Here is an 18,248-nt window from a genome sequence, read left to right on the forward strand (position 1 = left end):
CACAGGCTGCCTAGAGACACCTAATTTTTAATTAGACAAATATGATTTATTTTGCTGATATAGGAGAATTAAGCTGTTCAGATACATGATGTACTGATTATTGACTTCCCTAGATTTTAGGAGTCTATACCAGCAGCTATACTTGGTCATTTTGAATGGCCAGCTGTCACAGATGTGTAAATTGCAACTGAATAAGCTCACATACGCAAGCAGAAGAAACAGCTTCTGCCAACTTCCCCCCACCTAATGATTTTTAAAATACCTTTCAACAATTATGCCGGCAAAACTTCATCCTCCAAAAACTCACAAGAAGCAAGAAGTAAAAGAGCACAAGTTTTACCCAAGTGCACAGTAGGAAAATCTTAACAAATAGTCGGAGAAAGTAGCCTGTGTTTCTCCACCTAGCCCTGAAATTAATAGTTAAAAAAAGGTTTTTCCACAACTACAGCCACAACCCATCTTGTGAATACAGCCTAAGGACACCATTCTCTCACAAAGGGAAACAACGGTGTTGTCAGGTGTGTGAAGTGATTCTTTCCTCCTGAGAACCAGGAGGAACCTGTAAGTTTAAATGGTGTTAAAGTGCAAAAGACTCTCAAAGAAAAAAAATACACCTCTGAACAAAGAAAAAACTCATTATACTTTGCACCTGTTTAAGGAAAAAAAAATCCTTTTAACAAGTTGGTTCATTAATAAAGGTGCAATTAAGTATCACATCATTAAAGGAACAGGAATGAAAACAGAGTAAATTCTCATTAAGAGACAATGCTAAGTTATCTATCTCATTAAAAAAAACCAAAAAAACCAAAAAAAGAAATCAACACTTTCTCTCCTCACTTCTGGTTATAGATAATCTCATAGGAATTTGTTACTTACAAACATAGGATTGCTCCTGAAAGTTAGGAAACTGCTTTTTTGAGCTAAAAAGCTAGAATTTGCTCCCATATTTCTAAGAAAAGGTGTTACTTATTGTGAACAAGCACAACAATGAGAACAGAAAAACCTTTAGGGAAAACTACCACTCATTTCAATATCACAAACAAGACATAAGCATAGGGAAAGTGACAAATTTTGCATTCTCTCAATAACAGATTCTCTTTCTGTTAACATTGTAAGTTAGAATAGAGAAACTTCAATCACTGTGGCAAGCAGCCAGCTCATGAATAGGCTTGCTAACATCAACAAGACTATTCGTATGAACAAATGCTCAAAATGACTATGAGACTTCTTGTATATCCTTTGTAATGTTAAAATCAGTAGGATTACTGTCGTTTCTAAGTGCTCTCCCACATGGACTAAGAGCTGAAGTCAGTAAGAGTGCTCATGTGAGAAACTATGCAAGAGCTGCAGTTAAAGACTGAACTGGTCCTTTGTTTTCAGTTTAAGAAAATAATATAGCACATTCTCACAAAAGAACTACCGGACTAGCAGATACCAGGCTTTAACTAACTATAACCTAGTGCCTGAAGTTAGATTCTGACAAGTACTGCTCAAGAAAAATACTACTTCTACTGTCTGAACAGTTATTGGTTAACTAAGTATGCAACTCTGCTTGAAGACCACGAGATTTCAAACTACATTCAAGAAGTATAGAACCGGGATGGTAATACATAAAGGATCTGTGAGAAAGGAAGCACTAGAACTAGCAGCAAGGTGGGGTTGCCTGCATGGTCAGCCCTTCATTTGAATGCAAATGTAATTTTGGGGCAGGCAGTTATCTGTGACATCAGGCAGGACCTTAGTAAACTGTTACCACCAGCACCTGGTAAAACCATTGTTAATCATGTGTAGTAAAGGGACATCAGGGCTAGCATGAGTCATTTATAGGGCCAGTCAGGGCTAGAAAAGAGAGAGAAAGAAAGAGGAGGGGAAGAGAGATCAAACAAACACTGTGAGGAGCAGGATGTCCCAGCAAGACAAAGCCAGGCTGTGAGCATCATGTATGTGAGTTATCTTTTGGATAAAGAAACCAGCATGTATCCAGGATCTGCAAGGTGCAGCAGCAACAACCTGCCAGTGCAAAACTTTGTGTCTACTCCACCCTATTCAGATTACATGGGATATCATCATGTGCCAACCCTGGACACCCATGGACAGCCTGCGGGAACCTGGGGATCTCACTATGGCCCACAGAGGGAGGACTGGAACGCTTATGGCCCAGGACCTTCCAGCACGGTTGCTGCTGCACAGATCAATGGCTCATCTCCTGGGCAGGTCTCCTACAGTTCTGCTGATTACAGCTCCCTCCATCCTGCTGGATCTGGGGGGTTACCTCCTGTAGATACAATTAATACACAGCAAATCTCTCCCAACAGCCAAAGGCACAGCTCTTACGAATGGATGAGGAAAACGGTGCAATCTACTTCTACAGGTATGAGGGCACTGAGGTTTTATGCTGAGAAGAGATTTTACTTTTTTTGCATTGTTGGGGTTTTTTGCCAGGTTCCCTGTTTAGAGGGAAGCGTACAGTTTAACAAAGAAAGATCCTAATTGCTCTGAAGGATTCTCTTGCTAGCAGTTAAATATTGGTTCGACTACTGGATGCTGGTTTTGATCAGCTGGCTATTTCTTGTATTTCTTTCTTGACCTTTAACACTGAGCCAAATGAAAAGCAATGGCCTTTGACAGTGAAGTATTTTCACTTCAGATATGTTTAAAAAAATTGTGGTATCAAATAATTGCTTTTAATAGGAGTCCTATAATTGGAATGAAGCAGCGTGTCTGCAGAAAGAAATCATGATGAAAGTATTTTACCACCATGTATACTTTGCTTATTTTCCTCAAGTTTTAGAGTACATATGAAAAGTTCAAGTGAAATATATACAGTAGGGGGGGTGGAAATAAGGCTTTGTATTAGAAATAACCTCTCTAAACCTCAGAACACTGAAATGAAATGAGATCTGCAAGATCAAACAATGAGTCAATGCTTTAAAAACAGGAATGATAAGGAAAGGCTTGCTTCACTTTGTAGTAGTAGCTCTCAGAATATGCAGGAATACAAAGATCCACGGTAACACAATCAGTTAATACAGTGACAGATCGGTGTCCGATGCATAACAGTCGATGAGTACAAAACAAATCTTCAGTCATATTTAACCAGTAAGTCATGAAGCATGAGGCAAAGATTCTGTTTGATTGTGATGCGGAACAATAGAAAAAATATAAATATTGAGCATCCCTAAAACAAAAATCTGCACCTTCTATGAATAGAAAAAAATGTATGAAACAAGAAAGGGGAGAAGGAAAAGAAAAAGAGGGAAAACTGCCTGAACAGAACACAGGCACAATCCACTATATAAAAGTATTTGATCCTCCAAGGTGCCGAGCAGCTTTGACATGTGCTGAGATCAGTAGAAATTAAGGATGCTCAATACCTCCCCTAAAGAGATGCTCACAGTATTTCAATGTTACATCCCAGGAAGGTTCCTTTCCTTTCAGCCCTTCTTCCCACCCCAGCTCTGTTCCACATATGCCTGTAAATAATAGTTTTCAAAGCAAGTACTGAATCAGTCTGATGGAGAATTAATTACTTAAAACATACTTTAGAAAAGTGAAAGCAACTATATAGCAAAATTGTATTAAAATAATACATCCAATTTATATGGACAGACTGAGTCATCCTCACTCCCGCCAAACACAACTTTAGTTCATAGAGAGTCCGTAGAAGTCAATAGACAATCAGAGTAGGCTGTTATTCCGGGTAAATAAGAATTGGGGGTGGGGCAGGGGAAGTAATTCATATTTTTAAAATCATAGTTGTTCTTCACTGAATACTACCCAAGAAAAAACAAAAGAGGGCCAGTCTTGAAAAAAACTTACAGCTTACTTTTGAGTAGTCCTTACAGGGGCAATGAAATTGCTCACAAACTGTATGATTTACAGATGGCAGAATACTTGTTCAAAAAACCCACTACTTCTCATCTTTTCTTTACCTACCTGCCTTTTGCTCCTGTGGATTTAAATTGCAGCCTCTCTGAAAGACCTGATTTGATCTGTCAGTGCTACCCCTTTTATAGTGGGGACACTGTGAGATAGATACATAAAATAGACAATACCACATTCTAACTGCCTGCTTAAGAAGCATGCTTAGGGCTTTCTAACTTTCCAAATTTTAAGCCTGCGAGGGTCAGAGCATTCACAGGAGGTGTTGGGAGTCTCTCCATTCTGGAATGGTCCAACAAGATATTGAGCATCTTCATCTCAAGAAGAATTGAAGAAATCAGCGTGTCATAGGAACATATTCTCCAAATGCCTATGGGCCAGTATAAGGCCCTCTGAAGTTAGTGGGAGCCTATCCACTCATTTAATAGGTGCTGGGTTGTGCTTTAGGGAAAAATCCAGATAAGTAATTCTCCTGCTGCTTCTTTCCCTCTTATTTTTTTTGCTAGGCCAGGAATGCTCAGTGCCAATAGATCTGCTTCACTGGAGTCAGTTCCTTTTTCTTCATTCACTCCCTTTCCTCTGTTTAAAAGCAAGGGCACTTTTGTTTTTCCCATTTTCCAAAAAATAAAATAATTTTTAAAAATTTGTCCAAACAGCAATGTCAGATCTAGAAATGCACTTAAGTGAGTTTGGTTCTGAGCGTGCAAGTGTCGCAAGTGACTTCAAATGCATGACTAGGCTAACTGCAAGTACCAATGTTGTTTGCTGGATCATGATCAAAATCCTCAGCTTTTTCTTAGATGAATCCATTGCTTTTTACATCCTTAAAGCTGTATGCATACATTGAGCATTACCCTTCCGTCTCTTTGCAAAACCTTTAGGAATTTCACTAGAGGTTTTGTACAGACAAGAATGAAAGAATCACACCTATTATTTATTAGCTTTCCTTAAATCCTGTGAATATGAGCCACTATTCTTAAAGATGGAAAAACTGAGGCTCAGACTTACCTGAAGTGATAAGAACAGAAATTAGGCAAATTCATTTTATTATTTGTCCATTACTTGTTGCAAAATACTAGTTATCAATAATAATATTATTTCACTATCAGAACAATAATTATTAAGGCAAGTGATTTTTGCAAGATACTCTTGAAAGTGTACAAGAAATGTTCCTGTAATCTTATCCCTTTAAGATCAGGAAAGAGTCTCTCCAAAGGTTTACTTACATTGAGTAATCTGACTTGTAACAGCTACAGAAACAGGGCCCAGAATCAATGACATTTCCATCTCCAGAGATTTCATGGAGAAACCACTTCTCTTATTGGTGCTTTGTGGCCTCATGACCTGACAGATGACAAACAAAATACTTTATTGAAATTTCTACCACTGCCTCATGCCCTACAGGTCTGCAGATACTCTGTTATCTACACAACTAACCTGGAACAAAAGAAGAAATTAATTCAAGTTTTACTCTGTAACTTTAAAAACAACATCCAATATAAAACCGTGTCTTCAACTGGTCTTAAGTGAAGTTGATGAGGTTACATTACATTACTTGAAAACACTCAAAGATCTCAGTATTCAATGTGAGACTATCATTCTGGTTTAGCGTTACTGGGATGCATTTCCCGCAGAAAAGACCTACTAAGGCTTTCTTTCATCCATCATTCTTTCTCAGGTTGAAGGATGTCTGAATGTCTCTCCCTGCAGCTTTGGAACTGGAGGGACTGGGACTTGATCCTGAATGCAGTGCACGTAGCATCCAAAGCCTAGTCACTGCATTCTTGAGGGTGTTCAGGATACAGGAGAAAGCAAATGTGTTTTGACTCAGAACACTTGAAGGAGGAAACACTGACTATTTAGTATTTTCAAACAAGAACAACGATTGAAAAAGACCTTTCTCTAACCCTTATACTGCTCCTGTCCCCTGTCCTAAACCCCTACTTTAAAAGAGCGAGCAAAGACAAGACAACTAGCAATTGTAACAGAGAACACAACAAAGCCACAACAACTAGAGATTTGAGGTGGCAAATCCACACACACATAAAGCATAATTACATGCAAATTCTTTGATGGAAAGTAGAATGAAACCACCTTAGAAAAAGTTACAAATCTCTTCCTGTTGATTTCAATATTTTTATGGAGGTATGCAATCACTGACAGAGGAGTAGACTCTACTTTTTGCCTTTCTGAGAAAACAATATACATCTGTGGTAAAACTGTGCCCAAAACAATGATTTTGAACAGTTAGTTCAGTTTCAGCAGCAATGAGTATTTGCTCACAAAGCTGAAAGTACATCTTAAGATCTGCAGTTACCATAAAACAGGGAGGGAACAAGTTTTGAAACTGAGGTAAACTAATTATGAGCAGGGACTTTTCCCATAGATGACAACTCTCCTATCATTCTTATTCAATAAAAATTTACTCTGAAGACATAAAGACAGTTTTTCTGATGATGATGACAATGGGTGCTGATAGCATCATTACTAAATGGACTGTAAACATATACCATTTAGTCTTTGAAGGAAGAAGTTGTAGTCCCTCAAATCTAAGGAAGAGAAACAAGCCTCTTAAGAAGCCATTCCTGCAAAATGCTGAATCCCTAAAGAACATACAACACTTGGAAAAAAATTCAGTTAATCACTTGCTTTTTAGTCTATACAGTCATTGGCAATGGGATTTCCCCTGATCTTGCCACTTAGAAATCGTCCTTCTTCAGGTTGGGTCCTTCTCCCAAACAAAATCCATACAGGGTGGCCTGTCCAATCACTGTTTAAAGGTGATAAAAATTACTCTGCTTTGGATTCAATTACTTATGTATGATGAAGATGAATAGAAAAGTTTACACTAGCAAAGGGAAGGACAGAATTTGGCCAATGAGCTTTATTACAGAATAGCAGAACATATTCAAAATCGAAAACATTAGCATTTTAAATAGAAGTCAACAGAACAGAAGGGAAAATTCTTCAAGTCTGTTGAAAGGTTCCAATTCTATGATCCTATTCTGTTCTTTTCAGCATGAGTCATCTGAACATGTTTAACAAGAACAAATGATCAAGACCCAGCAGAAAACACAAACATAGAATTTCACCATGTTTCACAAACCTTTATGCATCCAACTTTGCAATAACAAATAGTCCTACTCATCACACCAAGACTTCTGGCAGGAATATTATTACTCACATTATACAGGATTGGATCCACGTAACATTTTCTAATACAATGGCAGAGTGTCATTTTTTTTGTATTTAACTTTACAGAACACCATGTGCAGAACAATGTCCATCTTCAAGATTTATTTGAAATTACTTTTGCTTCACAACTTCAATTAAGTCAGTGAAATTACACTAAGGAGAATTTGCCCCTTTCTTTTCCTATACTTTTAAAGTGCATAAATATTTAGAAATAGTCCTAAAACAAAACTCTGGGGCCTGATCTCTGACACTCCGTATCTTTATAAACTCAAGACCTAACACTAATCTCTCTCTTAATACTAAGCTAACAAAGATGCAGATTTGAACTAAACATATCTTCAGGCCAGAAAGCTGTTTCACATTTCGAGCTGATTTAAGCTAACTTCCAATCATTAAGTACAGACATTAACTTCTTCTGAAACAATGTTAAACTATGGAATCCAAATTACAATGCTTTGTAAGTAATCCAAGAGTAATCCAACACCATTCCATACTATGACATCTTCTGTCTAAACTAGGTAGCTTCTGGATTTTATGAATATTGCCAATTTCAGTAGACAAAGAATATTCCTGTAAGGTTAAAGAGAGGAGGCACTGAAAAAGGGGCCAGGGCTAGTTCTAATGCTAATTTATTTTGCTTTGTAAACTAGTTGTGAGGTCTGATGGTGGAAGTTTTTTTCCTTTCCTGGGCTACATTGTCTGAGGTTTTGAGGCCTATCTGTCATATTGAGGCAACAGACCCTTTTAACACTTCACTTTGCTTTGATATGCAGTCTTGTCTCTTCCTTCTCCCTCTTTTCTTCAGGAGTTATATTGCCGGAAAGGGTGATGATTTTCACAGCAAATAAAGAGGCCTTCTCCTAGCTTTATTGTCTTCAGAAGAAATGCTCTGCGAATTTTATGACCAATGGGAAAGCTGTTCCCTTCCCCCAGCTCAAAACTTGGCCAGTCACAAAAATTGCTAAAGTGGGTGTGATAGAACAGGGTTGTTAAAACTGTTTCTCATGAAAAGTTTTCTAAGTCTGAAATGTCTTATTTCTTATTACTCCAAAGACACTCTTCAATAGTCACTACTTGCAAAATAGGTTTTTGACAAAACTCACTCTTCTTAAATAGCTCATTAAAACCAGGAAATCCACTCCCCCAACACAAAGGCAGTCATACTGCAAAGGTAGTTGCTTCAAAGCTCTTTTGTTTCATTTTTCTTCCACCCAACTACTAATAACCTCTCCAACCACTTGCAATTCCATAGTATAACTGTCCATGACAGAACACATTTCCAATAAAACTGACACTATATTGCTGATTAAAATGATAATCTGTCACTAACAAAAGATTAAGATTGTAGAAAGTTAAATGTTGGTAATTTCACTCACCTAAGTGAGTAAAATATGCAGGATTTGACTAAAGAATTGGATTAAAATATTAACTTTTATCATTGCATCATTAAATTCTGCCATTATCTCCTAAAGAAGTCTGAGAAGTGAAGAACATCCTTCTGCTGTCTCTGGGGTGAATCCATTAGTGCTACCTCAAATTTTACTCAGGTAATATTTCTCCTTGAAATAAAATGCATCACTGTAAAAAAAACCAGTAGAAGGTCTGCAAGACTTGGCTTAGAATGCAGTAGAGTGGATCTACTCCATCTAACAGATGGAATTTAGAGGCTAAAATCCCCAAGTGTTTAGTGATAGGTTTTGTTGGAGCTGTTTGTTAACTTTGGCAAATAAAAGAAAAGTGTACTTTGCGTTTGAAAGGAAATGCCATATGCAGACTAATTCCAACCCAGCATCCAACAAAGGCATTAGGAAGACTCTCACTGACATGAATGAGAGTCTGGCTGAAGGCCTAACAGACTAAACCATGACTCTGCCAGAACTAAAAGTATCCTCTCAGAAAACCCTGGAGGATCGCAGCTCCCATTGTCTGTTGTCTCTCACAGAGGGTATTACTCTACACAAAAAAATCAAATTATTAATGACAAGATTTATGTGACAAATCATAGAGAATTTTTCTCAGATTGTTGTTGACTTTTAGGAAGAAAATGTTCTCCTTTTGCTTTTCTACTTTTTAAATTATTCTCTTAACTTACTTGAAAGAAAGAAATTAGATGTGAAAGCTCGCAATCTTCCTTCAAAAAGAAACTAGACATTATCATTCCTACTAAAAATAAACTGAAAGCTACTCATATGAAAATAAAAGATTTTATGGGAGAAAGTTCTGTTTTCCATATACATTTAATTTCTTCTTCAGTTTAAAAAGCAAAAAACCCAACCCTCTCCTACTCAGATAATAAGGGTTTCAGCAGTTAAAACCAGAAACAGAAAGGTTTATCTTGAAGTTTACCACCTTGTTTTGGCAATAGAAGAACATTTGATATTTGTCTATGGCTTCTGAATAAGAACAGAGTTCAAGATAAGATCACCTTGTCGCTCTTTTGTGTACTGCATCTTAACACAAAGGAGACTAAGGAAACATTTTAAACATTTTGTCCCATAGAATGACCCCAAATTTTCATTTAAAGAGGAAAAAAACCTAACCAAACCACCAGCTACAGAGATGAAAAGTTAAAAAATATCAAGTGAGGCATTAAAGCACCACAGGTGACCATATGTTAAACAAACAATTTACACTTCGAATGAATGAAAACAAATGTCCTAGTATTTTTGTGGACTGAACTGAGTAACTGCTGTTCTTTAGAGACTCTAAAATTCTTACCATAATGTTGTAAAATTAACAGCACTTTTCACTTGATTATCAGTGTAAACATAATTGGGCTAATTCTGCTTTCACTACAGTTTCATAATGATAGAAATGCTACTGAAATGAGAAAGTCCTATATATCTACCCCAGCCAAGCACAGCACAGAACCTTCACAGGGAAGTTAACAGATTTGAGTCGAAGTGGTTCTGGCTGCACGGATTGAGCAGAAAACCCAGTGTAAGGAACAAACACAAACATGCACACACCTATTTTCCCTGTTGAAATATTCCAAGTAAACAGGCTGATGGCATCAAGACAGTTGGAAAATGCCCATAGCATTGCAAACTCACTATTAATGCATAGGGCTTTCCCAGGGTTGAACACCATGGAGCATGGAAGGTGAAGGATCAAATTCTGATGTAGACTTTGTTCCACAAGCCTGGGAAGAGTCCTAGGGAAACCCTGTCACGTAAGGTGAACCATTTATTATCCACAACCAGAGGTGTAACAATACTTGTTTACAGCATTGCACTGACCAGGACTTCCAGTGCTAAACAACTCTGTATCTAGGATCTATACAAACAGTACAAAAAGGATCAGAGCCTGAAGAACCTTCTAATGCAGACAATACTTTGGTGAGCCAAAAATTCTTACAAGTAGCGAAGTACTGACTGTCAAATGCTGGAAGAGAAAAAAGTGGTATGGCTCTCAAGCCATGACCATACAGTATATACCGCAAGTGGAAGGCAATATTAACTTTAAATACGTACAGCCATTACAACAAAGAGACATCACATCTCCCTCCATCGATGGAGGAAAAAACATTAACTCATGAAACCAAATCATGAATTAAGGGAGAAAGTACTTCAAGATTCTGCTATAGCTCTGTACCCTGAGTTCTGATATTTGGGTGCTGCTTCAGCTTCAAAAGCAAAGGGAGTTGGAAGGAGGGGCTGGGGAGAAATCAGGCCTTTAACACCATTGATACATGACACCTCCAGCTATTCTCTCCTGCGGGGGAGAAGCTGGCTGCTTTGGGGCAGTGTGCCGTGGTGATCTACTCGGGAGACTCAAATTTTACGAACTCAATCCCTGAAAATCTATTTCAGTCCTCTCCATTCAAAATTAACTGCTCTTATTAGGAGTGCAATTTTTATGAGTTTGAGGAACCGATTTTTTGAAGAGTTAGGCATCCACACAATCTTTTCAGAAAAAGATCTGTAAGCAAACATGAGCTGTTGTATGAAGCTAAGCAGCATCTGCAGCAATAGCAGACTGTTACAGGCAAAAAGCCACAATATGCCCCGAGTTTTATGCATCATCTGAGAGAACCTGAATCTAAGGGGGCTGTTCTACTGCAGTGACCACTAAGGACACAAAGACTGACAACCTACAGTACCACAGCGGAATACGCTGCAAAAAAATACCAACTAAAAATACATTCCCTGTCCCAGATAATTTAGAGTCTAAATAAACACATCTGAAGAAATGTCCATATAAATATAGACCTTTCAAAAATGTATGAAGACCTTAGGCTAGGGCTCTGGGGCCTTGGTTTTAAGCAGGTGTTGATCTCTGATATATTGATTGCCTAATATGAACATTAATAACAGAGGAAAGGTGGGTAAGAAAGAAAGCATCAGTAGCCTTTCCCATTCTCAATTCTCTTTCACTACTGCCAACGCATTCTGTGCTCAGAAATTATCCTGTATGGAATCCATAAAATGTCAGCTCCTTGCATCTGTGTTCACTGGCTCATGTCATTCGCCATTACCTTTTAACAACCTGGATACCGCTGAGCCATGTCTGCTTCAGTCATCTGTACCCACAGCTGAAAGGATGTGGCAGTGCTGCTTGCAAAAGAACAGATGCTGAAGTTCTATCATTTTTCAATGTCCTTTGTAAAATATTATTGCTTTCTTTTTCTCTTTTTTATTAACTGTCATCTGCAAATCTATGTTACTATTCCCTGTGCTATTATCAAGTTGTGGATAGACTGTGCCAGACTTGAAGGAAAAACACAACCTCCAAATTGCAGTAACAATCACAATATTGTATTAATTTTTCTAGCAGCAAGAAGCGAGGAACTTTGGAACATCTCAGTATTTTCTATGCAGTAAAATATCCTTCACAATTTCCCTCTGAAGCAGGTAGCAGTGTTATCAGCTTTACAGATAAAGAAACAATAGCAATTCAATGCCAAGCAGGAATTGGGAGCTGGGAACAGAACCCAGGTTTCCTGGCTCCTTGTTTTAACAAAAAAGCCTTCCCTTTCCCTAATGATAACACAAGGGTGATAAAGAATATGAGAAGCAGTTTATCATCTATTTACTAAAGAGAAACCCAAAATCTGATGGTATGAACCTCTTGTGTTGTAAATCAAGACCGAGTCAAGGCAGTTACTCTGGGTAAGTGCATAGAGAATCAGGCCTAAAATACCCACAAAGATATTTTCAAATGTAAAGCCAGATATTTTTTGTCACTAAAGTTAAAAAATTCTAGCTTGAAGCAATGTGTTCTTCTTTCAAAACAGGTAAAACAAGAACAAGAGAGAAGTACCGAGTGGTTTACACAGATCATCAGAGATTAGAATTAGAGAAGGAATTTCATTACAACAGATACATTACAATCAGGAGGAAGTCTGAACTTGCTGCAAACCTAAGACTTTCCGAGAGACAGGTAGAGTATGGATCACCCATTCAGGATTTCCTTTGAATTTATTATTGCTGATGAGGAGATAACCATACTGGTTAAGAACACAAAAATGCTAATGCTTCTAGTAACCAAACAATGCGACTGGGTTCCCTTTGCAGTGTAGGAACTCAGACTATCCAGCTGAACGGCCTGACAGCCTTGTTCACACTCATTTCTAAATATCCCATCAGCACTACTTCAGCTCTTGTCAGGCAGCTGCACAACAACACAGAAAAAGCAAACACCAGTCTTACATCAGTCCTGTTCTGAGAAACAAGAGTTTAAAAATATCAGCAAAATCCTGCCCAGATTTCTCTCTGGTTTACTAGGGTAGTGGTAGCAGGGAGAAATTTTTGCCGAAATTTCTAAAGCAGAAGTCCTGGTTCTGCTGAAGTCAATGGGAATTCTATAACCAATTTCAATAAGGTCAGTCTTAGCAGAGAATGGAAGTGATGAGCTCAGGACACTTGAAGGCGTTTGTGTCTTTGGCTGCCTTTTACCTTTTGTTAAAAGATTTCCTACATACTTGCTACTCCTTTCTCCTGCCCCTATTTCCTCCAAATTCCAATTCTATTCCCACGACATAAATCAAAACAAAATCCTTTCTGGTCAAAAGATATATACAATTTGCTCTGGAACCACTCTGTGCCATGTTCTTCAATCATGCAATTGTAACACCTGTGCCACGCCCTATCAAAGCAAAGCAGGTACATGGCCTCTAGCTCTCAAGTGCTTCAGCTGGCTGATGCAAACCACCAAGATGCCAAGCTAGATCTCCCACAAAGACACTCACAACATGGGCTGAGCGTATGTTTGGTTCCATTTTACATGGGAGTTTCTTGATGCAGTACACTGAAGTAAGCACCGAAACATAAAATTAAAAGCTTTACTGAAGGATGTCCCTGAATAGATTTCAGGACACAATATGCTCATTTGTTGCCTTTTCCATTACAGCAAACCATCACAGCACTGTTTTCTCAGTTATTATTCAGTATCATTCACTGAAGATTATGCCTGATTCACCATTGTTTTATGGGCTCTACTGAGCAGGGATAGACTAAAATCCACCTAGTTGTAGCACTGTTCATCAAACTTGAACTCGTCTTACACAGCGCACACTGAAAGAGCTTACAGAAATGGAGAAGCAAATACCCATTTTGCAAATATTTCTCAATCTGTTGCTGAATACAAGTATATAATTATTGAAAATTAAAATTATTTTAACCAGGTATAAAAAAATACATTATGTGCCTTTTTGCTGGCTGTTGAAACCTTAATAACTTGACTTCATTATGCTGAATTTAAAAATTATGACCCTGCTTCTGTAACCAACCAACAATATTTACTTGAAACTTCCTAGTTCAGTGATAATTCCTGATCAACCTTTTTGTTAGTGTATTTGAAGTGGTGATACAAAAAAGACGTGATACATTTCTTTGACATATATTGGGGAAACATGGCAACAGTTTTTCCAATATTTGCTCCTCTTCATCATCCATATATGTCATGAATGAAATTAATTCCTGTGCATCAAGCCCACATCTCTGAAGTCACTTTTGAAAATGTAAGATTAAGAAATACCTGACCTATACTCCCACTACTACCCTTTCACACAAATTAAACAACCCCATCATATGAATACAACTGAACACACACTGTCCTATCCCAAGTTCCACTGCACTCAGCCTAAAACATGAAATCATTTTCTGGAAAGCCTTTTTTCCCGGCTATGCCAAAATCCCATCCAGGACACTGGAAGAAATACCTCAAGACAAAAGAACAATTGTTTAAGCAAGGAAGGAAAGATGTAATATCTAATGAAGAAAAAAAAAAAAAGGCAAAACAAAGCATTGCTAATATAGGAAGGATACAGAAATAGAGGAGTTGACAAGGACAAGAAAGAAGAGAGAAAATTAGACTTCAGGGCAAGAGTTACACAACTGAACAGTGGAAAAAAAAATACTGAAAGGAAGGAGGGCAACACGTGAAGAACAAGTCAGACAGATGCAACTGACCATGTTAGCTTTTAGTCTAACATCACAGATCGGTATTTATTTTTAGTCATTTGATAATTTGCTTATGACCTTGAAGTGCCTACTAAAATTCTCTCTGGATCACTGCTGCAGGTCTGCATCCCTTGTTTAGTAACAAACCAGAACAAAAACCTAAATTCAAAGGCAAGTAAGAACACTGAAGCCAGAAGGTAATTCTGAAACAGACGTTAGTTTGGTTTTTAGACTATTTCATCTTTTCATGCATTTTGGCAAATGCACGGGTGAAACTAGATTACCTCAGTACAATCAGAATGCAAGAGATCTGAGAGTATTTGAGACTGATTTAATGGAACATAATTTGGTACTGAAATGATATTCCAGAAACTAAGACAACAAAATGAACTGCCAAATGTCTCAGATGATAGCCTGGGACTTAAGAGACCTAGTTCAAATTTCCACAAGCTTTACATATATCTGAATTCTTCAACTGTAAAATGGTAGTAATAACGCCTCAAGTATAAGGACACCAAGACTGTCAGAGACCCCTTAAGATGTTTTGTGGGACTTAACCAGTGGTTTTCTTTTAAAACACAACCTAGTAGCTGCAGATGTTATTACCTCTTACTGTTTTACCTCCTTTCTGACCATCATTCTCTTTCCCTTTCTAGCTTCTAGCAAAGGATAACTAAACAAATAAGTATTTCTCAGCAAACCATTGATTTTTCTTTGGGTTATAGAAAATGGTGACAGAAGTGTTTCCTTTGCCATCTGAACACCATCAAGAAAACACAACATATCTGGATGAGGTAGCTTGACTTACTACACTGCCTAGACATAATACAGAGCCACTTCCAAGAATAAATAGCTGTCATGAACCACTTTAAATCCAACATTGGGGATTCAGGTCCAAAGACATTTCTGTTGCCATAGAACATTCACCCTTTCACACCTGAACAAGTTCTGCTGTATTTTCAGTTGACCATTACTCATCAACTTCATCTCACGTCCTCATTTTTTCCATCCCAGTCAAAAGCCATATATTCTTCACTAGTTACTTCATTGCTTCCCAAAGGTGACTGCATTTCTATGATAGAACAATGACTATGGTATAAAGCAGTGGACTGTGCAGGAAGCAGCAGCAGATTCTGGCTCCATCTACAAATGCAAGAAAAGGCACTTAGCTATTAAGGCACCACTTATACAATATTTTGAAGTAATGTTGTGTACTAAGAGTAGTGCGCTGGTGAAATTCTGCTCAAAAGTGTTATTTCCATTGGTTTACACATTGGAGCTAACCAATTAGTGTGCAGCACCCAAACAGGAAAGCTTTTGTGCCTCAATTTATAGGCCAGTAACAGGTTTTGACTTGCTCTGACTCGTGCATGTAGTTTTCAACATAAAGATACTCTCAGATTCTTTTGGCCATCACTATGACACATGAGATTCTGTTCTGTTAGATTTTGTACCAAAAAAAAAAAAAAAAAAAAATCAAAGCTCATTCCATAAAGAAATACCTCCTAAAACTAACACTGAAAAACTCTTTTTATCAAGCTATTAATGAATATTTTATTACCAGGTAGGAAAGATTACCTGTATGAAAAACAAGCAAACAGCTCTGTTGTCTCAGTTTGCCACTGCCTTTCTCACTGGTCCTCATGCAATTGATTTTACCTATGACCCTCGACTATATACATAAAGGACCACATTGCATTCTATTAGCAACTGAAAAAAATGTTCCTCTGCTCCTCTGCAGGTGAAAATCTGGTTCCAGAATCGCAGAGCCAAAGAAAGAAAATTAATGAAGAAGAAAATGACTCATTTTGATGGCAGCAATCTTGGCTCTATGCAGAGTGACTCTGGCTCAGTGAGCCCGATGCCAGTTCCTGACCAACAGACTCATTCAGAAATGCCCAGTTCTTTATTCCCACCTCCACCTCCTCCACCTCCACTTCCCATGAATGGTTTGCAGCACAACGGGAACCTGCAGCAGGTAGTGGCCTCTCAGTAAGGCTGCCTGAAGAGCTATTGCATAACGAACACTATAAACTACCAGTACATGGAGCACTACAGTATGAAAGAGAGAGGACAGCTGTAACTGTTTTGCAGGAGTCCCCAGCATGACACAGTTTTGTGCACATAAGCTTCAAGTACAGTAAATCAAGAGCCACTTGCCAGGTCTGCAGGATAGAGCAAGTTCCCAAGGGCAATGGAAACAGCTGTGTGCCAAGAGTCCTAGTGGCAGGGAGCCTCTGCAAGAGGATGCCATGCCGAGTCTGTGCCACAAGGCAAGCATCCCTCCAGCCATGCAGCAGGTGGGTAGGCACTGGGAGGGAGGAGAGCTGAGGACCAGATATGGCCACTTGTTACAGTACACTGCAAAGGAAAAAGAAGCACAAAATGGGCCACAGGCAATCCAACATTGCTGAGGCAGTAACGGCAGCTGTACACAAGTGCTCTGTCTGTCCCTCGCCCCTAGGTAAAGAGTATATTCCTTCTCCTTTGATCTCCACACAGGTTCCATGTACTAATCTCACTTTCATGGACTTTACACATGGATCTTGATAAATGAAAACCTGGCTTATATGTTTTGACCCACTTGATGGAAAGCCTGGGTTGTGGTGATTGCACTCACTACATGTTAAGGGCAAAGGTCAGGGATGAGCTTTTTGGAATTTTTTGGTTTTGACAGGTATGATTTCCAATGCTCCATACACTGGTATAAACATGCACTCTTCAATATTACCATCAATGTTTCAAAAGCATTCTAGAATTGTGAATCTTGGCCCAAGTTCATTTTTGATAGAACAAAAGTCATGTCAGACTCATTCTGTATCCTAAAAGAAAGAGCAAAAGGGAGGAAATCCTTTTTAAAAGTGTAGGTGTTTTAAAAAGTGACTGCATTTCATGACACAGCGCATGGATAAAGACGCAATAATTGCATTCAACTAATTTTAAATTTGGTCCAGTTTTCAGACCTATTGCGACACTAAAAAAAAAAAAAAAATCTGAGAAGCCAAATTAATGGAAGACAAAGCAAAAAAAATATTTCACTTAAATATAAGCTCTTGGCATTTTTTAAGTAGGTCTCCATTCCTGAAGTGCTGATCCCTTCCATACTAAGCAGAATTTGGTAGGTAATCAGTACTTAAGAATAATCCAGATATTTACTTCCTAAGCTAACAATTGCATGTGCGTAACTTGTCTGTAAAAGGAAAATTTTTAAAGCACGCAAGTGATTTGGGAATTTATACCCTCATTGTCAAAAGCAATTTAGAAATTTAGGATGCCTATCTTCACTAATTTTCATCAAGGTGTCCTCCTAAATATCTCTGTCACTGTTGCAAATAAGACTTAGGAGCATTAAGTCATTTAGGCACTACGTTCTTGTTTTTTTTCCTTAATTATAACAAATAGTACTATTAGGTCATCAAAATGTTGGTAATGTAAAATTACTTTGTATATAAAGAACATTAAAATAAATGACTTTTTTCATAATCATTTTCCAACGTGGTATCAGCTACTCTAGCAAGTGAACACGCAGATTTTCATGATTAGTCTGTTATTGAATTGTAATACCAAATTTAAAAGCAGGGTGATCATAAAAAAGCTTACAAAAAGTGGAGGAGAATGGTAAGACCAGGATGGTTCAGGGAGCTGTCAGTTTTCACTATTTCTTAATTTTATTTATCATTTTATGGTTATGAGAAGGACTTTTACTAAATAAGAGTAAAATTCCAACTTTAAATGGACACGTATCTATGTTGTAAAATTCCCACTCTT

The 18,248-nt window shown here is 38.0% G+C and overlaps 1 protein-coding gene across 1 annotated transcript; it reads left to right on the forward strand.

The window, feature by feature from the left end:
• Window positions 1–1,938: 1,938 nt before the first annotated feature.
• On the forward strand, window positions 1,939–16,476 carry LOC128153872 (homeobox protein CDX-1-like). Its single transcript, XM_052813747.1, has 3 exons — window positions 1,939–2,371; window positions 12,314–12,459; window positions 16,222–16,476. The coding sequence occupies exons 1-3, from the start codon at window positions 1,939–1,941 to the stop codon at window positions 16,474–16,476; spliced, it is 834 nt and encodes a 277-aa protein (XP_052669707.1).
• The last annotated feature ends 1,772 nt before the right edge of the window (window positions 16,477–18,248 follow it).

This window comes from Harpia harpyja, chromosome 18 (assembly GCF_026419915.1).
Source record: "Harpia harpyja isolate bHarHar1 chromosome 18, bHarHar1 primary haplotype, whole genome shotgun sequence".
In the NCBI taxonomy this organism is placed as follows: domain Eukaryota; kingdom Metazoa; phylum Chordata; class Aves; order Accipitriformes; family Accipitridae; genus Harpia; species Harpia harpyja.